A 26587-nucleotide genomic window follows, 5' to 3' on the forward strand; every position below is an offset into this window, starting at 1 on the left:
AGAAAAAATTAAAATATGGTAGCGTCAGTGAATCAAAAAAAAAAAGTTCACCAATTTCACTTACAGGTGAGCCCCCATCTACTACAAGTATTTTTATATAGGTCTACTAAGAAGATTGGAAAGTTAATACTGTTAGGTGACATTTACTGAACACTCATCATATGCACTATGTTAAGCACTTTCCATGAATCATCTCATTTAATTATCTAGTAAGCACTATTATTATCTTTGTTTTATAAGGAAGCTGAAGCTCAAGAGAGGTGGAGAGCCAGTACTGGAACCAGATATACTTATTCATTTATTCATTCATTCATTCAACAAATATTAGTCAACACCTATTGCATGTCAGGCACTGTTCTAAACACTATGGAATAGGGATGAATAAGACAAAGTCTCTACCTTCAGTAACTTATACTCTATGGGAGAAATAGGAAATAAATAAATATAATGTCAACTAGTTACAAGCAAAACAGAATAAGGAAATAAAAGGACATGGATTTGAGATGGGTGCTCTTTTAGCTATAACTTTGCTACATTATTTCTCAAATATCAAATTAAAAGAGCAGATGAGAAGGGGGAGAAGAGAGAAGAATTACTGATAAAATAGATCCAGCAAAGAAGGTAGTAAAAAATTACAAAAGTAGATTTAAAAATTCTTAGAGTAGAGCAGGCTGAAGACACCTAATATACAGCTTGCCCAGAAAGCAATATTATAATAATATATAAAAATTGATATTCAGAAAGATTACCTTGGAGTCATTAAATACAAAAATTATGTTCAGTGTAACATTTAAGAAATCACCAAAAATAGTCAATTTCTATATATTAAGGGGTAAGCTTCAGTGAACTGATAAATTCATTATTTGGAACAGCGCATTCTCAACACTGCAATTAATTTTTTTTTTTAAAGTTCACTGACTTCACTTATAGGTTTACCCCTTCTATTAAAATATTTTTATATAGGTCTACCAAAGAAGACTGGAAAGTTAATAATGTTAGGTAACACTGCTTTCCATAAAATACCTGCAAGGGAAGGGACCTAACATTTTCTGAGTACATACATTATGCTGTACTTTAAAATACCCAATCCCATTTAATCCTCACGGTAGCCTTATAAAATTGGCATTATTCTCATCTCACAGATGGGTAAACAGGTTTAGAAAGACTAATTTATCTCAGGTCATACTGGAAGTGGAAGACCTGGGGTTCTAACCCAGGCCTCTTTGACTACAAAAATTCTTATTTGATTTTAACACTAAACTATAATGCCTCATCCTAAGACTGAAGCTAGAATTACATTACACAGATCAACTCACTGTCATTTCTAGTTTGTTTAGAAAATTATAATTTTTTATATATTATATAATGACATATTTCCAAGAAACTCAAGGAGGTTCTTTAAATGAAAATTATCATGGACCTGAAGACTTAAAAGTAAGAAAGACCGTCTATTGAAAACAAGAATTCACCTCTACTCCTTCCCCAAAATCCCTCTAAAACAGTATGAAGGGATTTTTTAGAAGAGGCACATAAACCCATAAGGTCAAAATGGAAAGGAGACAATAGCTATCAACTTCTGGAAAGTGGAAAACAAACAGACAAGTAGTAACTGATCAAGCATACTCAAGAAAGTGGAAACCTAAGACAGCAAACAGAAGAAAAAACAAGACAGCTTTCAGAGAACCGCAGAAAGACTCAGTAATTTGAGAACACCAGATACTTCTGAAGTGGGGATAAAAGTGGGACTAAAGAGATGTAAATTAGTTGAAAATCTGTTTAAGCAGCATTAAGATCCCCAGCTATCCTCCCTTATCCTCAAGGAAGACTTGAAACTTATTCTCGTGAGGGAGAGATTGAATCCAAGGGAATTTGATGATACCAGGCTGAGGCAGGTAGGTGCTATGCTGAAAACAGAGAGGTTAGGTAAAGTCTATATACTGAATGATGAGACTATCCAGCCCACTCCCTCCCTTTACTCCCAAAATATTAGCAGACAGGCTTACTACTGTAGGCAAAAGACTGGAAGATTCTTCTCTGAGGAAACTGTCCAGTCCATAAAAAAGCCCTAATGAATGACAACTGGTGAGGTAAAGGGGTAGTGGGTGTTCATCAACAAAACAGCCCAGCTAGGTCAACCTACAATGAAAGTCACCAGCCAGCATGTCCCACCCTACACACAGAGCCTTCTGTCAGCTTTTAGTGTCTGTTTCCACAGCCAGCATTTAAGGAAACTGAAATGGAAGAGATCAAAATGAATAGATAAAAGAAATTTACAGGTAAGAGAGAAAACATCAAAAAAAATTATCATGAATATCATCAGAAAAGAGAACATAGTGACTATGAAAGAGCAGGATGCTATTTAAAAGAAAAATAAAGAAAGAAACTTTCAGAAAACCAGACAGAGTTACTAGAAATTTAAAATAGGATAGCAAAAATGAAAAATTCCAGAGAAGTAACGAAGGATAAAGTTAAAAGATAAAGAAAATAATACTTACAGAGCATTTACTATGTGCTAGGCTCTGTTCTACTGGTTTGTATTTATTATCTGATTTATTTACACCCCAAAACCCTATAAAATAGATATATTATTTTCCCTATTTTACAAGAGAAAAACTTAGGTCTAGAGTTTAGTTTTCCCAAAGTCACATAGCTAGTAAGTAGCATAAAATGGGATTCAAATTCAGGAAGTCTAGTTCTAAAATCCAGGCTTTTAACTACTATACTACAGTAGAAAAAGCAAACAAATGGAAACTGGTGGTGAGAAAGACTGAAAAATTAAAGGATCAATCTAGGCATTCAACATCCAGAATAACAGGTGATCCAAAAAGAGAGGACAGAGAAAAATCAAAGAAATAATTCAAGAAATTTCCCAGAATGGAAGGATATGAGTGTCTAGAATAACAGGGGCCACAGAGTGTGTAACCCAATGGATAAAATAAAGACCCACACCAAGGAAAATTACCTTGAAGTTTCAGAACTCTGACTTTTTCCAAGAGAAAAAGAGGATCTGGAATTAGAATGGCATTACTGGGCTTCTCAAAGGCAATACTGGAAGCCAACAGCCCATGAAGCAATATCCTCAAAATTCTCAAGGAAAATGACCTCCCACCTAGAATACTTACCTAGTTAAACTTACATCAAGACAGTAGGAGGGTAGAATTAAGAAATTTTCAGTCTACCATGCAAGGTCTCAAAAACTTTACTTTCCATCCCACCCATATACCAAGAAGCTACTGGAGGATATGCTCCAGCAAATCAGTAAATAAACGAAGAAAGAAGAAGATCAGAATGATAGTGAAGGTAGATCTCAGACACAGAGGTATGTAACAAGCCTAGGGTACCATCAGCATCCAGATCAGTGTGGCAAGTAGAGGGTTCTAATAACAAAATTGACAGAATACTGATGATTTGAACATACTGAGAGAAGAGTTTAGAAATGAATTAATGATAGCATTTAAGAATTAAAAAAGAAGATGATAACAATTATTCACTTAATCATATCCTTCCTTTTGTCTATGAAACACCTAACTCTGACAACTTCATTACTCTGGCAATATAAGAACTAAGTTCCTAAAGGTAAAGTTATCCAAATACAGGCTGAAAGAATCCTTTATATTTTAATTTTTTTCCCAAATGGAATCACAATAGTAAAATATAGTGAAAGTCTTAGAAGATCTGCTAGCTGTGTCATATTAGGCAAGTCATTTGGCATCTCTGAGCCTCATATACAAAAATATATACAAAAAGTGAAATAATAATACCTAACCCAAAGCTTTATGTGCAGAATTAAAGAAAGAGATGTGAACATTCCCACCATAATGCCAAGCACATAGTAAGCACTCAGTGCATGTTTGTTAAATCTGAATAATATTGACTGAAAGAGATTAAAAACAGCAATTGGCAGACAGACTCCCTCCACCACGTACCTTCTGTGTTGTTGTGTTTGTTGTCTGTGTTGATGGTTTGGTGAAGGTTATTTTCACAGGAGACATGTGGGGTGGTAAGGAGTTGGCAATGCTCTGCATGATGTTGCTCATCTTAGGACTGCCACTCACAGGTACAGTGATCGTCTTTGAGACCGGAACAACAGCCTTTGGAACTTCCTTTAGGACAACGGGGGAGGAGCTAGAAGAGTTTGTTCGCCTTCGTTTTCTGGGTTTTTCATCTTCATCTGAACAGCTAACACCTGTAAGGCAGTGACAATATTGCTACATTTATAGCAATATAACCTTGTATTTTATACTTTATTTTTAAATCATTGCGTTATCAGTCATCCTTGACCTCTCCCTTTGCCTCATGCCCAATCAGACAGTAAGTTCTATCAATCCTCCCTCAGGGAAGCTGTCTCTGAATGGCTTCCCTTTTTTCTTTAACCCTATGGCCATGTCAGGCCTTCTTATTGCCTGCCTGTATTTTAGCGACAACCTCCTAAAAGGTGTACATGCTTCTAATCTCTCCACTTCCATTCTACCCTTCATGCTACTACCAGCTTTAAAAACCTCACACATCTAATAAAGCCAATGCCCTGCCTCAAATCCTTTAGTAGTTTTTATCTCTCTACAAGATGAGGCACAAAAATCATTACTTTATCATTCAAGGTCTCATATCTTTCTAAGAACACAATACCCTATTCCACCCACCTTTTAATCCTGGCACAATGAACTGCTCACCATTCCCCAAAGCCACCTTATCACATATTCTGTCCATCTGGAGTCTCTATATACTATTGTTCTTTGGGGAACACCACATACATTCAATGACCTCTTCATCATCCAGCAATCATCATCCTGCAAGCCATCTCCTTGGTGAAGCTTTCCCTTACTCCTCTAAGCAAAGTGAATTCATGTCTCCTCTGAGCTTAGAAAGCACTTTGTACATTCTCTTCTGTATCACTTACCCCATGGTAATGTGGCTGTCAGTCTGCACATCTCCTGTTATTAAGGGGCTCCCAAAGGACAACGACTAAGTCTTATCGGTTTCTTTCCCTGGTATAGTGTCTTGCACATATGAAGTTAGGTGAATGAATGATTATATCTCAAACTAATGTTGCCTGTGTGACTTCTGAGAATGAAACAATAAACTTCCTGTTACTTCAAACTATATATTGTGTAAAATGGTTTCTTCATGTTTGGGATTCACTTTCAACGTTTAAAAAAACAATTAAAAAATAGACCTCTACGGTTATTTTAAAAGATCATCTTGGCTAAATCCACAGAAATCTGATATAAACTTAATACTCCCAGATTCTTAGTTTTTTCTTAATGCACTAAAGCCTCAACTGTTTCTGTACTTTTTAAAAAAATCAAGTGAGAAACATAAAACCTTGCAGTATACATAGAAAATTTAAAGCAGACATTTAAAAAAGCATACAGCATGACTCATGGAATTGGTAATAAAACATAACTCCTTATACCCTCAATTTTTAAACCCTAAACAAGACTGACAATGACCTAAAATCATTTGTCTAAAACAGCTAAGTCCACCTCTAAAAGCTACAAAGAAATCAAGTTTATAACTATACTGAGAAAAATGAAAGTCAAATATTAATGATCTCCAGTCAATACCAAAAGCAAATCAATACCGACATAACAGACATTAAAAACAAAAAATGAACTGGACATTAAACTGCTTCACAGCGTAGAATCAAAGGGGTTAAAAACTGCAAATAAACTTCAAAAAATTACAGTCAACTAGAAATATGAAAGGACTCTCTAGAATGCTTCACTGAATTTAACAGTTGAATGATATGGTACATAAATAATATTTTAAAACACTACAAAGATTACATTATAGGAGTAAACACTAAATAAATGACATAAGCACATTCCTTTAGTTTCTATTCACATTTCTATTCCATGAAAATCAAAACAAGTGAATCTTAGAGTATAGCACTGTTCAAGGCAGATTCCCCACAGAAAACAAAAAAAAAGTAATTTCTCAACCCCCAGAACTGATTAAAAAGCAATATATACCTAGTCACATGTAAAGAAAGGAATTCTTTACAACCTTCAAAAACTAACCACTGCTAATAGCCAGTGGACCAATGAATTAAATCAGGAAGGCAGATCTAATCAGAGCCTATGCTGCAGCTTTTAGTCAAGATGGCCCTGATAACACTGAGAGTATCACTTACTTTTGACATAAACAGTACTTCCACTTGGCAAGACAACTACATTGGAGGCAGGACTGGCAGGTCTTGGAGACTTAACCGTTGCTATGCTGCCACTTGGAACAGGGGTAGAGGTTGGGGTTGACGTGGTACTTGTGTAGGAATAGCAAACCACTACTGAAGGAACGATAAAAAAGTCTGCTGTTAACTTTCACCAAAACTGTCCATGCATACAGTAAAATTATTTTTTTTTCTGCAGGTCAATTTTAACATTTTTATATAATCAGAAGATAAATGGCAGTACTAGGTTAAAATGTATTAATAAGCTTTCCTGAAAATCATCACTTAACTAGGTTTTCCCCAAGTATTTAGCAGCTGTCTACAGGTGACACTGACAATGGAGAAGAGCACAGTTACAAAGAAACCAAGTTTAAAACTGAGAAAAATGAAAATCATTTTTCCTTCATGGCAGGAGTTGGACAAAAAGCATATACTTGTATTCTTTTTTAATACTAATAGCAGTATCAATGATGGAGTGATGGATAATTTTTCCCTAACCATAGCAATTTCCAACTTGGCTCCCGGAGAGAAACAAGGTAAGTTTCTTTTATCATAAACAACTCACTAGTCACTTGCCATCTAAGCAGTGCAATAATAACTAAGGTAATGACAACATCATATTTCAGTTTCTTGAATAACAACAACAACAAGCAGGAATAGCTCATAGGCACTATTTACTGAGTACCATACATTATGCTAAATCCTTTCCATATATTATCACTAATTCTCACAACACCATATCCTCATTTTAAAGATGAGGAACCCAAGGCTCACAGAAGCTAAAAAGACTTGCTGGAGGTCACAAAGCAAAGAAATGGCAAACTAGGATTCAAACATAGATTAGACTATTGAAAATTTTATATTTTTTCCAGTGAACCAGAGAGGTGGTAAATAGAAAAGATAAAAGTGGGAAGAGAAGAAAGATAGCTCTCCTGCAACAAAGAAAACAGGAACTCAATGGAGGCCAAGTTTGCACACTGATAACTGTCTCTCCCTAAATATAGCTTCCTTCCGTGTAAAACAGAGTCTGGCATGTATGAAAGGAATGTCTCATTCTGCTCCACAACCCATTGCTAGTCAAGAAAAGACAATTCTGCAAAGCAATCTGACAACTGCATTATTTTCAGGGTCATTTTCATGTAACACCAAACTAAGCTACCGAAGTCAACCCAAACATGCGCTCTCAAATTTAATATTACTCTTGGTGACCTCAGGAAACTCCAAGGATTTTTAAAGCATGTATCAATTATTAGATTAAATAACAATAAGAAAGCCATCCCCATCGGCCACGTAACCCCTAACAGATTCAGCACATTGACTGGAACAGAGAAGCAGCATATACCACTGATTCCAGAAGACAAAAACAGAGCTTTATTTTCTAAAGTATCAGTTGAGCATCTTTCTTCAGCAGATAAATGACTTCTATCATCTTATTAATTTTCCATGTCACCTGTTAAGGCCTTTTATCCACTTCTAACAAGACACGCTCATATCAAAAATTCATTCCAAGAAGGCTTTTTGCAATTTTGTGATTAATATAATTCACACTTTGAACAAAAGGGATATTTAATTTTGGTTGAGACTAAAAACTTGGCAGTTTCTCGTTTCAGAACAAGAGTTGCTCACTATGTTTCACAACTTTTAAACACTGGACAAAAACAGATGAAAAATAAGACAACTTTTCTTGAAGAATCTGAGAAAAGTCATTTCTACACACAGAACTATTTCTCTACTCACCTTCCTTGCTTCCTGTTTCTGCAGGCACTGGAAGAGATGCATTGTGCTGGATAGCTGCATTGGCAACAGCATTAGCTGTTACAGTGAAGGCAGTTTGGGGAACCAGCCGAGGCATCAGGGGTACCAATCGACGACCTTCAATGGACCATTCTGAAGAGCTATTAGGTCCAGACATACTAAACAAAAAAGAAAACACTGCTACAAGAGTTCTCGATTGCTAAAAATGAAGCAAATATATACACTCAAATATAACTTTTTAAATTATAAAAAGTGCCCTGAGTGAACAGGAGAGGCTTTATTTTAAGCAAGCAAGATCAAAATTATGAATAATAATCAGAATTCAAGGAATTTCACACACACTTAGATTTTTACACATTTTATTCCATAATCTGAATCTTATAATGAACAAAATTGAAACTATGAAAAACTGTCCCATGCCTTTTAAATAAATATCAACATTATTTTCATTAGTTTAAATCTGGTATTGCTAATGAAAACTAGTATTTCTACTAACTTTTAGAACTTAATGTTATAATTAAGCTAAAAAGGTAAAAAGTACTCATAATTTCAAAAATCAGATTTTCCTGAATAATTAAGGATGGAATTCATTGAACTTTTGCAAAATTATCCTAACTGCCTGCATGGCCAGAGGTTCTAAGGCTTTCAAACAAGGGAAACTGAGGCAGTAAACGAGGGAGACTAGGTACTGGGGGATAGAAGGGAGCTGTATATATCACTGCATGTGTCACTGACAATGTGTTATATTATTATCCTTCCTGTTAAAAAAAGTATACTAGATCTGAGGACACTGCAAGAAACCTGCCACTACTTTAATTTTACTTATTTATACCATTCTTCACTCTAAGGAATGTTTGAGGCAATTGAACTCTACCCCTAAGCAGACATTATTATCAGTTTTACTCAATTTCTTGAGCAAATTTTATCCTAGGAATCCAAACAGAGGTTGAAATATGAAAAGACAGTTGTTCACTTCCCTTGGCTTGGCTCCACAAAAGGTAGTGGTATCATTTTTCCTGACTAATGATTAGTGTCGAGGTTTAAAATTCACCCAGAATCAACCAATCAACCAACCAACCTCTTCACTAAGTCAGAAATATTTCTGCATCTTTGTCAAAACCAAAGATTCTACAACCCAACCTAGAGTTTAAGATTCTGTAGGTCCACTGATTCTTCAAATTTAGATAGAGTACACAAAAGCCCTTGTTAGTGGATAGTGGAATAATGATGATGATGGTAATGATGATAATTAACATCAATTAGCACTTAATATATGTGAGGCATTGTTCGAAACATTTTACATGCATTAACTCATACAATTCTTTCAATCTTATGAAATTGGTAATACTATTATCTCCATTTTTAAGATGGGAAAACTGAATTAACAAAAGGTTAAATAACTTGCTTATGGTCACAGAGCTACTAAATGTCTCCTTCAACAAGCAAGCATACATCATGCTACTGAAATTAACTGCCACATCACAAGTGGAAGGTATAAAAATTTTCAAATGTGTTTTGTCTAACTTTTGCCTTTGATTTATACTAAGTGGGCACTGCTGTCTAATCACTAGCAACTTTCACTGAATGGAACAAATAAATTACTTTACAACTTGAGAAGAATTTATACTCAAGTCAAGAAAGGAATTTCTAGGGACTTCCCTGGTGGCACAGTGGTTAAGAATCCGCCTGCCAATGCAGGGAACTCGGGTTCGATCCCTGGTCTGGGAAGATCCCACATACCGCAGAGCAACTAAGCCCATGCGCCACAACTACTGAGCCTGCACTCTAGAGCCCGTGAGCCACAACTACTGAGCCTGTGTGCCACAACTACTGAAGCCCGTGCACCTAGAGCCCACGCTCCGCAACAAGAGAAGCCACTGTAATGAGAAGCCCATGCACCTCAACGAAAACCCAATGCCTCCAATAAATAAATAAATAAATTTATTAAAAAAAAAAAAAAAAAAAGAAAGGAATTTCTAGGAGTTGATGAATTCAATTGAGTTACAGTGGGAAATCTGCAAATTCCTTCATGGTATAACATAGTCCTACCTAAGACATGGGAAAGAGGGATTCTTAAGACCCCAATAACCCTCACAAATTTGTTATCACATAATCTTCAAATTGATGCTAGTTCTGAAACAGAAAATGGTACAAACAAGAAAGAGAGACAGAAATAGACCTATTGCTAATTGTCAAAGGAAAAAATTCTAAAAGCTATTCAGCATTTTCTTGGCTTACTCCTATTTTGCTATCATTTTATTAGAATATCACTAATAAATTTGCTTGGTGAGAGTTTACCATACAAATAAAGTGATGTCTACACTTACCTGGTACATTGTTTAATGGTGGCAGAAATTATGGAAGATTAATAATTTAAAATACATGAATATATATGCTATTGAAAAGACAGAATTTGCAGTGCAAAACATACAACTGCAACTTTTAGAAAGATCTATAAATCTTCCAAATTTCTACTCACGCAAACATGCTCAAACTTTTTTTAAGTGAATGAAAAATTAAACATCATGTTAGAATTAGATCAAAATTCCTATTTTGCTTACTAATGGGGGTGTAAATATGCATTAGCTGCACAAATCATCTAGATAGAATTTTACAGGTTTCTGTAAACATCTTATTCCAGGGCTTTCCTGAGATTCCTGTTTCAAACAACTCCTCTCTATTTATACTAAATATAGCAAGGGAGGGTAGAAACCTGGCTCCAGCCCCTTTTCTGAGAAGTTTAACAAGATACTAGTGGAACTACCTTGGCCCTCTCATCCTTTGGTATGCAGCGCACCAGCATGAAATCCTCATCCTCACATAGAAACTCAAACAGTATCCCATGAATGTCTGGCTGATGGAGAAGGAGTTAAGAGAACAGTAATTCTGGATAGCCACTTTATTTAGATACAATGCTGGCAAGAGTGGCCTCAATTAAAAACTGTGAAGCCCCTTGACATTCCAGGCTTTAATACTATAATATTCTGACATGTTTCAAAACTGAATTGGAGTACCAAACTTAATAAATGGTCTCGTGCCAAATAATAAACACATGTTATGGTTCAAGCAAGGCTTTTCTTTGATCCCAGACACTCCACTCCTTTTGTTTCCATCTCCTTTGTGCTCAGTCTTCTTGGCTTTCTCTTTACCTTTCAACCACATTCCTTCTGGCCTAAGCTGCTGTTTTGAGTGGGGGAGGGAAGGAAGAGGAGAAAGGGAATGCAGTCAGTTCAGATGCATTCCTCCTTGGCTCAAGTTACTTTTTTTCAAGCTCAGAGTTTGAAGCCCTCCTATAGATAATCTTTAGAACTAGGTTCTGTTACTACTTCTGAGGGAAGGAGGGCAGAGGAGACGGACAGAATGAGGGATCTATGTCTTCCTCACCATTCCCCACTCATTGACCCTTGGGCTCAACAAGTAAATACGACGTCTGGTCAAACTAAAGCCACAATATAAAATATTAAAACAGGAGTATGGAAAGACCTAAGTAGCTTAAAATTATACACTGAAGTAAACGGTTTTCAAAAAATTAAATTCATGTGTTAAAGAAATCAGAAAGGAGAGAAAAAAAGAGGAAACAGGTAGATAGAAGCCAACTCTCAATTATCCATGCTAAGAAAGAGAGGAGGGAAAGGGAGAGGTCAAACAGATCAAAGAAACTGACCTATTATCCAAAAATACTTTGGCAAATACTTGTAAATTCTTCCATCAAACCTCTCCCAGGACAACTAACAAGTGGTAAAATGAGTAATTAAAATTTTCACCTCCTCTCCCTTCCCACCCTCTGACTAGAGGTACTTTCAAGCAGCAAAATAGCTAAAGGGTGGGCAGTATTAGGAAGGGGAGGAGGGGAAGAGAAGTAAAAGCAAGGGGCATGGTTAATTCATAAATGGAATATGTGCCCCTGAATAATTGAGAGCTTCAATTTTGAAATAAATACAAGAAAAAGCCTGAAATAATAATAACCTATTTGCATACCTGTAACTTGGTCTTTCACCCAAATATAAGGATAAATTCATTCTTTAAAGGGGAAAAAAGGAAAAGGAGACTAAATAAATGTTATCTTTAAGTATGAAACTGATGCATCAACTTACAACTAATTGCCCCACAATATTGTTCCAATGCTTTTAAGGTAGTAATTTTGTCTTTAAGTGCCTCTGAATGCAAACTATTATTTACTACTTTATTACCTAGCACATAAGTTTCCTATTACAAGTTCTCAAATTAGAATCTAGGCTCAGTTACTATTTTTAGAGTATCCAAATTTAAAAGTTTAGAGCAATTTAAAGAAGGAACACAATATGTGAATGTTTTAGCCATGTTGGCCTAACAAGTAAATACTTAATGATGCTAGAGGAAAATTTTCAAATTTCTACAGTGCATACATACCAACCACTGAAAAATCTCCAAATTCAAACAGCTTAACTTTCAAACTACACAGTTAAAAAGGTAGCACCCCATTTTATCAGTCAAGTAAAATCAGTAACATTAAAGCACAACATGAAGCTAATGGATCTTCGGGGTCAATACAATACTGCCAATTGGGTTAAAAGCACTATTTATTACATTATGGAAATGTACTGAATTTTTTCCTTTAGTTTTATTTCACATTAAAACATAAAAATAAAAAACAGATGAATATTCTATAACATACCTTATTTTATAAAATGTTCCTACCATCTTGCATTAACATTTAAAGGATAATTTCTGTTCTTTTCTATTTTTCAGGAGGCACTGTCTCCATACATACTCTGTTAATGCTCAGTCTGTGTCTTCCACCACCCTCCACCCCACCTATCAAATAGTTACAATGATCTGAAAACAGTTTGATAAGAATCCTTTACAATTTTATTTTGTTGGCTTTTCAAAGTAATTTAAGGTATACTGTAGTCATATTTCTTAAAAGCAGAACATATATTTTACAATCTTTTTGCTGAATCTCAAAATACATGAAATATTAGTCATCAAAAAATTTATAATGCCCATTTATAAAGCAATATACATATCAAATACTATTACAAAGTAACTCTAAGGGGCTGTCAAATTTGGGGAGCACACTACTTTCTTATTGAACTTTGCTTCAAGTAAAGGAATCATCTGCTAAACTGTGGAGGCCTTTAGTTATACAGAGATTACATTGCAACAGGATTTGACCTGAGTACTTAAAGCTTGCCTAACCAAATGCAAAAACATAACCAACTGAATAAATAGTTAACACAGCTATGGTCAGGATCCCTGAGTACAGAGATATTACTATCAAGATAAAAGACTCAGGAATGCTACACAATAGGAAGACTTTCAAAACTACGGTATACTATGTCATGAAAAATCAGGGGTGGTATGACTAATGGCTTACTTATGTGCAATTGTTGTTAACCGTTCATCGTTTACTGCTCTCCGAACTTCAGCACGGTGGCGCTCTGTTGAGATGCTATGAAAAAAAATAGCCATTATAGAACTCTGCCAAGCAGGCAGCTCTTTTCTATACTTTTATTAATGTTTAAGTCAACATTTTGCTTGGGGGGAGGGCAAAATTGATTTGTAAAAAGATATAGACAGGGGCCTAATATATATCTTCAAATGCTTTAATTAAAGTCATAGAAAAGGATTCAGACTGATTCTGTGTAACTGCAGAGAGAATTAGTTACAAATTAGAAATCACAGGAAGACAAATTCAGCTTGATATCAAGTCATTACGTCCAAAACACAGAAATATCAGACCATGTTCAAGATTAGCAGAGGTTCGTGTTATCTAAATGTAAACAGCCACTGAATGACCCCTAATCATGGTTACTGAGAAGAGGATTTTGGCACTTGGAAGAAAGTCTTCTAAAGTTCTTTCTAAAGCTTAAGAGTCTATAATTTTATGTTTAGTGAATATAATAAAGAAATGAAAGTGGCAAGATAATGTTTCCTGTAGCTATATGCTATGAAACTTGACACCAGGATATTACTCCTTCATTACTCAACACTTGAGCTGTGTGTCTTCTACATTGTATCATGTTACCACTATAGTAAAAATGTACTTATGTTGATCCTGATTAAATACATGTAAAGTTAAATCTAAACAACTGAAAAAAGGCTATACCCATTCCATTCATAAATACTTAATAAAATGAATAGAACTCTTAAAAGTGTAATCTTTATTGCTAAGTTAAATCTATAACACAGACTAAAATATTTAAGGGGCTGGAAAGCAGAATTTATGAGGCAATATATACAACAAACAAACAAAAAATACAAATTGTTAAGTATGGAGGCAATAAGACTGACGATTTGGCTTAATAACATCCCTATTTTAATGTTAATTAAATGCAGGAAAAAAAATCTCTTCCCTATTTTCACTTAAAAAAAGAATAGGACAAAATGGTCTTAAATATAGAAAGGAAACTTCAGTTAAAACAGAACTGAATTTTCTGAGAAAGCTCAAGATGTTAAGAATGGATCAAGGCAAAGTATCAAAGAATCCCTTTCACCAGAATTTTTTAATGAATTTTTTTAACTCTAATGGGAAGCTGAAGGGATAAACTATCCCTAAGGCTATGACTATATAATCACCACCCATTTCTATAAATTAAGACAACAACTTCCTAGTGTCTCCTTCGACCCCCTAACAAATGCCACTGGGCCACTCCAGATCTTCCTATCCAGTCGCTGCCAGCTCTTCTTTCCTTCACCCAGGTCAAAAATACCTCCCTTTTCCAAGAGGCCCAAACCTAAGATAACCTGCCTTAAACCTTTTCTGATTAGATTACAGAATAAATGGTAAATTACATAATTTTCCATAACAAAGCACACAACTGGGATGGGATCTCTAAACACCAACAATTTGAACACCTCTGTCTTCAGCTTAAGAGTGAAAAGTATTGAAACACCTCAAAATGAAATTTCTAGACTCATCTCTCACAAACTTTTATGATAATTTACCTAAGAACTTTTGAGAGTTCTCCAAGAAGATCTTTCTTTTCCTTGGTGAGATCTCCCTGTGCCCGAAGTGCACTGATAACTCCAGCATATGCCTCCAATTCTAGAAGAAGAAAATTATTTTATCAAGATAGGCCATCAATATTTAAGTACTATGGCTACATAGAGTGAAACTTCAGGGCAGGAAACCTAAAAATCAATATGCGAATATTTCATTAATGTCCTCTCAAAAATTTTATCTAAAACCATAGGTTAAAATGTGGCTTTTGTAATCTTATTTTCTTTTTTATTGCCTCACAGAAGTCATGTATATAAAAAGTTTAGGTAGAAAAATCTAATGGTAAATATTTCGTCTTACGCATCATCCTGAAGAACATTCAACTCAGATGCTACCAACACCTGGGAACAGGTTCCAAGTGATATAATAAGGCTGATAAGAGAAGTTTTTAGCATTATTGATAGGTACCTTTACTGGCCAAACTTTGAAATAATTCCTTAGGCTTGCCTAAGAATTTGACCTATATTCTATCTGTGAAGGGTGCGCAAGTGAAAAACTACTGGATCAAGAGTCAAATGACCAGATTCTGGCTCCAGCACTGACACTAGTTGTGTGACCTTGGACAAGTCCTTTCTCATCTCTGATCCTCAGTTTCTTTATCTAGAAGACACTTTGAAGGTACCTTCCATTTCTATGATCCTCTGCATCTATAAAAACCACCAGCAAAATGACTAAGGCAGATTAGCACACATGAATTGCTCTTATAGCAATCAGGACATAATACACTGAACCCTAATGCCAGACAGTTTCATTTCACTAACTTTCCACAGCAACAACTGTTATTTAATGAAACTGTCAGTCCCTAGTAGTGGTTAAAATATAAAACCCAAAAGCCCTCAATGGCTCCCAATGAACCATGCCTGCCTCTCAGTGTACTTCCTCGTATACTACCTTCCAATAGTCCCTCCCACACTGACTCTGGGCTTGGCATGTGACTTGCTTTGGCCAATGGAACATCAGCATACATGATGCAAATAACAGCCTTGGACACAGGACCTTGCTCTCTTGGAAGTTTGAGATCACCAAGCTATGAAGAAGCCCAGGATGAAAGGTCACATGGAGAGAGAGGCCCAGCCACCTCAGCTGAGCCCAATTAACCAGCTAAGCTACCAGCTGAATAGACCCACATGAGAGAGCTCAGGCAAGACAAGTAACCCACAGAATCATGAGAAATAATAAAATAGTTGTTTCAAACCATTAACACTATGAGACAAGTATACCTGAGCAAAACAAAATGATGGGAAATAACTGTCCAGACTACAGTTATCTTCTTACTCAATTCAAGTTGCTACCAGTATTTGCCAATGCCTTACATACAACAGATACTGAATATTAGCCAAATAATTAAGGCATGCATACCTGCATCCAAGGTACTACACCAACAATAAAACAGTAGCCTCATTCAGTTCATATTATTCACAGTTCTATCAAAAGAAAAGACTTTATATAGAAGAGTGAGCTGACCATATTAAATAGAAATGTCTGGTCCAACTGAATTATCCCATGTGTAAACATCTTGCATGTTCAATCTAGGCTGGATATTATGTAGATGTTTCATGTGGTCTCTCTGGAAGGACAAACTCTGCTTCTCTGGAGTAGCGAAGGAAATACTTTGTTCCAGGAAACATATATTTCAGCTTTTATCAGGACCTAAAGTAGAGTTCAGAAAGACACTGGGGATAACTAAGAAACCACTATATCTAAATGTTTATGCCCCATTTATGGAATATTTTATTCAACAAATCAGTATTGAGTCCCATTATATATACCAGATAGTATGCTAAATCCTGCCCTTAAGAAGTTAACTCTAGAATAAAGCTACAGTGAAACAAGTCATCAGACAATTCTGATACAGTTTACAATACAGTGGTGAAGGCACAGAAGAAAAACACATCATCTAGTCTGGAAGCATAAGCTTTAATCAGAAAGAGAACTGTGCTCTAGGCAGGCAGTGGGGGAAATGCAAATGTGCAAAAGGAACAGAGAGAGTAAAAGAGCATATAATGTTTCACAGAGACATTAAACTTCCAGTAATAGTCAGTGACTATTTTGAGAGTTTTACACTAGGGAAAGTAAAAATATGTCCGTACTTGGTTAGTCGCTAATTCAAACCAAACTACTAATTGAACACTACTACTACAAGGTACCATGGAGAATCTTTATATGAACAAAACAAAGTCCTTATCCTCAAGGTGATTAAAATCCAACACGGATAAAAATGGAAAAACTGTTTGGGGCCAGACTAAGAAAAGCCACCATTTCCAGTCTAAAAAGTTTTTGATAGAACTCAGTGACTGATTAAATGTGGAAGGAATGGCAGAAGGAAAAGAATCAGGTTTTCCAGTTTCCAAGATAGTTAGTAGAATGGCAATACCATAAAAAGAAATGGAGAGGTCAGAGAGAGGAAGTGGTTTGAGGAAAAACTTTACTTTTGGCCTGTGGAATTTATGGTGATCAAAATTTCACTATTTTACGATATTTCAAAAAAAGTGAAATTAACTAAAGAAAGACAAAGATTCTTGACATCTCAAGTCTCATTCCAAGTCCAACTAAAAAGTCATGCACAAAAGTAAGAGGTGGCAACCTCACACAAAACTGTAACTCAGAACACAGTTCTCATAGCTACACAATCCAAGGCATACCTCCCCCCTTCATTCAATGAGAAACTCACTCATTGCAAAGAACTTTTACTAGCTTCCCAGCCTCATTCACATTTGTGGATTTCATTTGATGAGAATCCTAAGATTCTGACAAATATCAAACTCAGTTGAATTTCTGGTATTATATTTGGTACCATTCTATTACAGTGTTAACTCTAATGACGCATAAGTATAACGAAATAACACAGGAAAAAACACAGAAAACAAAAGATTTGCCAAACTATTTTTATAAAGCCCTCAACCCGTTCCATTTAAACAAACCAGCCATTCAATTATACTATAGTTCATAAAGCCTCATGTAAGAGTTATAGTTCAGGAATGGTCATAAAAAAATAGGGCAGGGGAGCAGCAGGATAGAAGGAAGGAAGCATTTATCTATCACTGGTATGTTCAGTGTGTCATAAAGAAATTCTCTATCCCAATTTCTCTACATTTAAGTAAAATGTAATGTTTAGCATCTGGTGTTAAAATAATTTATAACATTTTTAAAAAGAATTTTTTTAAAGCTAATTCTTAAAATATTTTAAGCTAATTTTTAAATACAGTACCTTCTCTAAACTTTGGACCTAGAGCTAGTGTTTGAAAGCAATTCAGAGGTTTCACTGTTATGATAATGAGCCAACGGGTGGGGAGGAAGTCTTTCCGCAAATCACTCTCAAGGCTCACCTCCCAAAAGAAGGGTCATTGAAGATGACGTTACCCTCTAGGAAGGCTGTTTTCTTTTGTATAGAAGCAGCTCTTCAGCAATATTACCCACACAACTCTGACTAAAATTAAGGATAAATTTAGACTTAAAGGTTACAATTTTTATATTCAAACATCATCTCTTGATTCAAGGTCCCCAAAGCCCAGAAACTCTAACGCAATCAACTTCAGTTGTGATCTGCAATTATTTCAGCTATGAAATAAATAAAAATCCAACTTTATAACTGGTAGCTAGCAAGTTAGAGCAATTGCATATAAGTGTGTAGAAAATCACCCTTGAGTTAGTACTAAAAGTTTGGATATAAGGTTAAAAAAAAAGGAATAATTGACCCCAAAAAAACCAACCCACCCCAAAACAAAACAAAAAACCTCTCTAGAGGTGCTAAAATACAATGCTAAGAAGTAGTTTAAAATATAGAAATCCTCATAGTGGCCTAAGGGGAAATAAAAAGGGCAAAGGTTATTAGCAGGCAGGGCCAGATTAGCTATGATTCAGATTTATGCATAGGAATTCCCAACAAAGATTTCCTTTGAAGAAAAGATTCACCTGCAAATAAATAATGTCTGAAAGCAACTGCTTTAAAACGCTATATACTCAGATGTCAGGCACTGTGATAGGCCCTTTTTATATACACTTAATCCACATAAACTTATGAGGCAGATATTATTGTCCTTCATTTACAAAAGTGTCAATAGATTTAGAGAGATTAAACAACTTGTCCTTGGATCATGTCGGTTATTAGTAACAGGACCAAGACCCCAGGTCTATCTGAATTCAAGGTCCACACTTTCCCCTTCAAAGTCACAGATATCTAAATAATTCCTATCCACTGCCAAAACATCTAATGTTCTTTTTCAAATTACTTTTTCATTTACTGAGTCCCTACTATGTGCTGGCCTGAGACTATAGTGGTAAATAAGACAAAAAGGTTCCTTCTTGGACCTTACAGTCTAAGGCTGCATTTCTCAACCAAGGATTCTCATGTGAACCACAGAATACAGAAAATGATTTGAGCAACTCTTTTTTTCTCAATTTTCCCAAGGATAATACATACATCATTACATACAATGGATAACTTAGTATTAGGGCTTAATTCTCTCCCTAAATGCTAGTTGAGAAAGGCTGCTCTAAAGGAAAAGAAGCACTAAATAATTCATTACAGGCATAAATGGTGTTTTATTACTGAAAGTAAAATGTAATTTGGAAAAGTCAGCATAGCTTACATTAACTTAGAATTCAGAAACAGTATGTAATTCACACATACATTCATGAAGGTTAAAAGTATGTTAACATGAGACTGGAATCCTATTCCCTGGGTTGAAATTCTGACCCCATGACTTACTATTAGCATTACTTCGGGTTCTAAGCTTCAGGTCTGTCATCTGTAAAATGGGGACAAAAGAAGAAACATACCTATCTTTTTGGTTTGAATGAGGATTAAATGAGATGCTGAATGTAAAGGACTCAGAATAGCCCAGTAGCCCTGAAGAACTTTTAGCTGCTATTATTATTAATATGATTCATGCATCTACTGTGTACAAAGCACTATAGAAAGCACTAGGGAAATAACAGAGTAAGACAAGAACTATACCTCTAAAGAATTTCTAACCATCATGAAATATGATATCCATGCAAACAGCCATGACCCAAACAGAAAGGGAAAAGGATCATAGGGAGGCATGAAACATCAAAAATGAAAATCATACCCAATTTTCGAAGAATCCTTTTGCATTCATCCCTGCTGAGATCCAAAAGTGTTGGCCACACAACAGGCATTGCTGCTTCTTTTTGGTAGCCCCAAAGAGCTTGTCTTCCCTACCAAAACAAAAACCAAAAACTCAAATTATGAAAGTACATTCAAAAGCCCACTCACGTGGAGATCCACACGCTAAGAAGCAAAACCAGTAAGAGTATCTCACAACCCTATTTCACCTCCATGCTTTCCAACTTCTGACAAATGAAGAATTTAACCATGTGCGAGCTTACTATTCCAGCCTATCATAGTGGAAAGAGCATAGGCGTTGGACACATATAGGTTCTAATTCAATCTTTCAACTTACTGGCTGTGTGATCCTGGGTAAATTGGCCTATAGGAACATAAATTTTACACATCTGTGAAACAGAGATTTTATCACTCAGTTTGTTATGAGGATTAAATAACAGTGTATGTGAAGTTCTTATCCTAGTGGCCGACACATTATTTCATAAATAGGTGCCACTACCTGTGTAACCTTGGGCAAGTCACTTGACTTCTGCCGGCTTTCTCACTATGAGCTACATGAAATAAAATACGTCAAGTTCCTAGGATGTTAAGTGGGTTAATGGAACTTAATATAGTACGTTCTCCTCGAGTCTTAACAATGAAACATGAATTTACACCCAGCAGTCCTCAAAAAAACATTAACCAAAAGTTTAGATGTCAGGAACTTGGTACTGGGAATTCCCTGGTCTAGAGAAAAAGATAACAGCGCTGGGCCCTTGCACTATACCTGCTTAGCACACAGCAGATCCGCTGTAAATATCTGTTAAATAAACAGATGAATGACTGAGAAGAGCAAGTAATATGAATGAATGAGCGAGTGAGTGAATGTATGAATGAGCGAGCTCAGTGTCTCGTCTAGGAGTCAGGCATCGACCCGTAATAACTGCCATCTCCCGTTCCAAGAGCTGGGACTGCTAACTCCAACTCCACGCCTGAAGTTGAACCCCCTCCCCCTACTTCCCATAGTCCTCTCATCTAAGAACCAACCCAGAGCAAGTAGAACTGGAGTGCGCGCCCCAGCCGGCAGAATGACATAAAGAAAAGGGGTGGGGAGGAAGAAGAAGGGGCAGAGCCAAAGGAATCAGCTCCCTCCACAAGCCAGTCCCCGCCTCCCGACAGGATCTTGGAGGCGGCCGGCGACCGCCGGAATCAACCACCACGTCACAGCATCCCGACGCGTCCCCGCCAGCGGACCCCATTGCGGGGCCGCATCGCACTGGAAACCTGGGTAGAGGTTGCCGGAGCCCGCTCCGAGAACCGGAATCCTGTCTAATCCTTCCCCCACTCAAGTGTCAAGGAGGCAAGCCCGCCCCGCCCCCTCCCCAAACACGCACTCTCTCGCAGCACCACAACAAGAGCAACCCGCCCACCCTCCTCACCGGTGCCGCTCCGCGCTCACCCCAATGTCAAGCTCGCGACCCAAGCCCTCTCAGAACCGGTAGCCGGAGTCAGGGGCCCCGGCAGGCATCAGCGCCTCACTCCCTCCTCAGCGGAGAGGACAACGGAGAGAAAGAGGAGACGCTCGGACAGCCAGGCAGACGACCGAGACTCACCGGGAGGCCCCCAGAGCTGGACTCCAGCAATCCCAGCACCAGGCCTGCCAGAGTCCCCCTCAGCCCACCTCGGGAGCCCCACGATCCCGTTAGGAGACAACGGAGGATGGGGTTGGGCGCCCCAAGCCGGGCTCCGAATGCTTGGCCCGGCGCTCTTCCAGACTGGCTATCCTGCCAGTTCTTCCCAGAACCCTGTCTAAGAGTCACCCACCTGCCCGGCCTTTCTGGGCTCATCTAAAAGGCTCCTCCGCCAAGACTAGGGGACACCAGGAATTGGGTTTGTTTGCTGTGCCTCAGAAGGGGCAAGATGGCGACAGGTATCAGGGCGCAGGCGCAGCCGCGCGCTGCCAGTCGGGAGGTGTAGTTCGCCTTTCCCGCCTTTCGGAGAACGGACACCAGAAGGCCTCCATTCTTCTGTCCCTCTTTTTCTGCACGTTTTGAAAGGAAAGGAGCGACATCGCGAGGAGTGCTGGGAGTTGTGGTCCGAACCCAAACTCCCTCCTCTTTCGCTCTTGGTGTGCACGCGCAAGGAAGGCTGGGATTGTAGTTTCCTTGGCTTGTCCTCCACACCCTCCTCTCCGGCTTCGCGCGCCTCGCCTCCGCATGCCGTCTCCCAGCCAATGGGCTGCGTTCTCCGCTACGTGCGGCGTCACACGTAGTGGTCAAGATGGCGTTGGTACCTGGAGCTGAGGGTTCCCCGCGACCTTTATTCTAGGGGGGGTTAGGGACGGTGGGAAAGCAGGTTCGTCCCTGAAGCGCCGTTGAGGATTAGGATCGGATTCCTCAAGAGTCTTGGGAGCAATTATCAGCGGCCTCCAGCCCCGCCAGACGCAGCTCGAGGAGAGAGAATACACGCTACGACACCTGGCACAGTGGACATCGCAGTTGCGCGTACCCGATCTGGGGGTTGCGGAGTTGCAAGTAGAGAAGAGGAACCCGAGCGTTCTCGACTTTGGGTTTCTCCGCGTGTGAAGTGGGAATGATAGTGCTGTATCTATCAAAGGCAAGAAGGAGAAGGGGTTTATTTGAGGCCCTGCGACGTGGTAGGTTCACCCTTCAGCCTTTGTTCGTGTTTAATAACAGAACAGTTGTGTGAAGAGGGTATTGTTGCCCCTGTTTTACGGATGAGAAAAGGGGCCCAATATACAAATAATCGCGGCCATAAGATCGAAGCCAGTACCTGCTACTGTTGAAGATCCAATCAAGTTTTGTGATTGATCTCCCTTTTAAATTTTGTACTTTGGGAGACATCGGATCTGGTAAAAATACTCAAATGGAAAGGAGTTGTTAATGTGCTTTATGATATTAACAAAGTTTTCTTATAAAATGTTAGGTTAATATTACCCTATGGGGATGTTGTGATACACAAAGTAGAGAAAAGTTATTTGTAAATTTTGGACCACTATACAAACGTGTGAGACTGTTCATGTCCTTGAATCTCCATTGTAGGTTAGGTTAGGAAGAAAAAATAAATAACGGCATTTGTGTACTATTTGCCCATTAGCTAAAACTCCTCTCTGAGGCCCAGGAAAATTGTTATTGTTGAAACCCAAGTCTGCCCCTTCAGAAAGGCAGGAAATGGGACAAATAGTCTCTAGGCTTTCCCACCACTCCCTCCCTGATCTTCCAATGCATTCTTTTCCATCTGTTTCCTACTGAGTTGAGGTACCACCTGCTTTCTGGCCAGATACTTGAGAACTCTTGGAAAGATGATAAATGAAATTTAATAGAAGATTTTGTAGTTGAACATATATTTTTTGATTTGAGCATCTTAGTGAGGCAGGTATAATTAAGATTACCCCCTACTAGGAGTGAGAAAAACACAGATATTCAAGAACTCACCCAATTGAAGGGAGTTGGGCTTTATAACTCCAGATCTTTGACTGGAATTCACCCAAATCCTATAGATTTGGGTGAATTCTCTTCTTGCAGTCCCCCGAATATCTTATAGTCCTTCCTCTTATCCTTGGGCTTGGTAGGTGCCAAGTACTGTTCTAAGCATTTAAAATACTTATTCCATCCTTAAAACAACTTTATGAGGTAGAAACTATTATCTAATTACAAATGAGGAAACTGAGGCATAGGAAGGAGGTGAAATAGCTTCCCTAAAGTTACACATTATAAGTAAATGGCGGTTATACTCCAGTAAAGATGTTTAAAAAAATAAGTAGGGGCTTCCCTGGTGGCACAGTGGTTGAGAATCTGCCTGCCAATGCAGGGGATACGGGTTCGAGCCCTGGTCTGGGAAGATCCCACATGCCGCGGAGCAACTAGGCCCGTGAGCCACAATTACTGAGCCTGCGCGTCTGAAGCCTGTGCTCTGCAACAAGAGAGGCCGCGATAGTGAGAGGCCCGCGCACCGCGATGAAGAGTGGCCCCCGCTTGCCACAGCTGGAGGAAGCCCTCGCACAGAAACGAAGACCCAACACAGCCATAAGTAAATAAATAAATAAATAAATTTAAAAACAGGAAGGATGAAGATTTTTTAAAAATAATAATAAGTAAATGGTGGGACTTCCCTGGTGGTCCAGTGGTTAAGACTCCTCGCTTCCGCTGCAGGGGGCATGGGTTCCATCCCTGGTCGAGAAACTAAGATCCCCCATGCTGCAGTGGCACGACCAAATAATAATAATAATAATAATAATGATAATAATAATAATGATAATAAGTAAATGGTAAAGCCAGGATTTAAACGTAAGCAGCTTGGCTCCAGTGTCTGCTCTGGACTAGTGGTTCTTAAATTTCAATGTTCAAAGAATCACCTGAGTATCTTGTTAAAATACAAATTTTAATTGAGTAGGTCTGGGTAGCACCTAAGAGCCTATATTTCTAACAAGCTCTCAACTGCTGATGCTCTGGCATCAACTACTACCTCTGATCTACCACACATCCTCCCTTTCCTTGGAACCGTATTTGTCTTTTGCAGCAAGAAACTGCCTTCCCCATGCTGTCGGTTACTGCTCCATATTCCCAAATGTTCCCAACATTGAATTCTCTTCTTTAAGAATCAGACTCAAACTTTACCCTCAAGAATATTGTCCTGCCCCTGCCTTTCTCTCTAGGATGAGACAGGCATTCTTGCCTCTGCTCCTACGCCACTTATTATACATCTTGCTACAGAACTCAGAACACTGAGTTATGGTCATTTGTTTGAAAATATTTCTGACCAGGCAGTGAGCTCTTTAAGGAGGCACAAGAGTCTGTACACTCTTGTGCCTAGCACATAAGAATAATAGCTAATACTTATCGACGGCTTTCTCTGTTCCAGATGCTGTTACATACCTAATAAACGTGTTTAATCTCCACAATAGCTTTATGAGATACATTATTACCCCCATTTTATGGATGAAGAAACTAAGTCACAGAGATTTCAAGTAGTTTGCCCAGTGAAACAAGCTAGTAAGTAGCAGAGCCATGAATTCGAATGAAGGCACTTTGACTCCAGGAAATGTGTGGTAAATAAGAACCACTCTCCTCTACCTCTGGTCTGAGAAAATGCATTGGAATACAATACCTATCTCAAACTTTATTCCTCTATTCACAAAGCAGATTAAGCAGGTTTCTTGGAACAAACTTCAAGATGCCTACCATCCACCATTCTAATTTTGTAGTACTCTGTTGGAGAAGGTGGATTTCACCATTATCATGAAAATATCTGAAAATAGCTCCTATAGTATTGTACAGGTAGGCAAATTGAAATGGATAAGACCTTAGAGATTCATTTTCTAAATTAAAAAAAACTGAGGTCCAAAGAAGAAATGAGTTAACCAAAGTCATACAAGAATTTCATGGCAGGACTGGGACTGGAAAGCAGCCCTTTTGACTTACAGACTGCTGCTCTTTCCACTGTATCACACTGCCCGTAGATTCTTACCATCAGAAAGTTTTATTACCACACTGGTATAGCCAGAGGTGTACTAAAAGAGAATAGCAAGACCAAAATTTTTTTTAAATATACAGGTAGAATATCAAATAGTAGATCAAAATAAGTGGATTTGGGGGACAGAAGAGAAAGAAGGAAAGTAAACTGGAGATAACTGGCAATTACATATCCAGGCTCAATAGAGGATTAGAAGTGCTTGGAACAATCTAGAACAGGTTCAAAAAGGTAAAAGATCTGGCCACTGCCTTGTCCACTGCGTCCCTTACTCTCCCCAACTGTCCATTCAATTCTATAGTCTCTACTTCCTAGGTAGCTGACCCCGTTGTTTTAGTAGGCTGATGATGAGGCCCCCTCACCTGTGTGAGATGGACCTTTATACCAACACTTTTTCTCCAAAGGAACCTCTCTATACTCCTTGCCAGTACATCTACCATACTGCCACTACTGTCAGGGTGCGTTTTCTGAACTTCAAAGCACTTGTCAGTCCCCTGCATAAAACTTGGGAGGCTCCCAGATGCTAACAGAATAAAGTTTTAGCTTTTTTGTAAGCAAACCCATGCTAATTCAAAGAAACATCCTTACACATCTAAGCTTTTCCTAGAGCACTGCTGTCACCTTTTAATCTAGTCTGAAATCTAATGTTTTCCTTAAGTTCACTGCTTCCCTTGAAGCCCTTTCAAATGGAGTTCTTCCTTCTCCCCCCATCTTCAATATCCTGAACCAGAAATAAAGGCTGGCATTCTCCTGAATTGTCACTACATCTGTATTAAGGTCAACTACCCCTGTTTTAAGGCTTTCACCATTAAGCCATTCAAACTCCATTTCATCCTCATTCCATCACTCTAGGGATGAAAGGATCTTAAGGAGAAGATTTTTTTTTAATAAATTTATTTATTTTTGCTGCCTTGCGTCTTCACTGCTGTGTGTGGGCTTTCTCTAGTTGTGGTGAGCAGGGGCTACTCTTGGTTGTGGTGCTTGGGCTTCTCATTGCAGTAACTCCTCTTGTTGCAGAGCACGGGCTCTAGGCGCATGGGCTTCAGTAGTTGTGGCTTGCAGGCCCTAGAGGGCAGGCTCAGTAGTTGTGGCACAGGGGCTTAGTTGCTCCACGGCATGTGAG

The 26587-nt window shown here is 38.2% G+C and overlaps 1 protein-coding gene across 10 annotated transcripts in view; it reads right to left on the reverse strand.

The window, feature by feature from the left end:
* EMSY (EMSY transcriptional repressor, BRCA2 interacting) overlaps positions 1–21910 on the reverse strand; it is an 82117-nt gene extending 60207 nt beyond the window's left edge. For 4 of the 10 annotated variants that reach the window (XM_036860042.1, XM_036860039.1, XM_036860045.1 and 1 more), the window contains exons 1-8: positions 21799–21910; positions 19979–20087; positions 14852–14951; positions 13281–13355; positions 11903–11944; positions 7907–8082; positions 6134–6286; positions 3927–4186 (exon numbers count right to left, since the gene is read on the reverse strand). In XM_036860042.1, coding sequence (XP_036715937.1) covers positions 3927–4186; positions 6134–6286; positions 7907–8082; positions 11903–11944; positions 13281–13355; positions 14852–14951; positions 19979–20048 — 876 coding nt within the window. In that variant the 5' untranslated portion in view covers positions 20049–20087; positions 21799–21910. Of the gene's footprint in view, positions 1–3926; positions 4187–6133; positions 6287–7906; positions 8083–11902; positions 11945–13280; positions 13356–14851; positions 14952–19978; positions 20088–21433; positions 21505–21798 lie in introns of those variants that run through there. The other 6 variants (XM_036860044.1, XM_036860041.1, XM_036860036.1 and 3 more) reach the window with 5 other exon arrangements.
* Positions 21911–26587: the final 4677 nt, after the last annotated feature.

The sequence above is a fragment of the Balaenoptera musculus genome, chromosome 8, assembly GCF_009873245.2.
Source record: "Balaenoptera musculus isolate JJ_BM4_2016_0621 chromosome 8, mBalMus1.pri.v3, whole genome shotgun sequence".
Classification (NCBI taxonomy): Eukaryota; Metazoa; Chordata; class Mammalia; order Artiodactyla; family Balaenopteridae; genus Balaenoptera; species Balaenoptera musculus.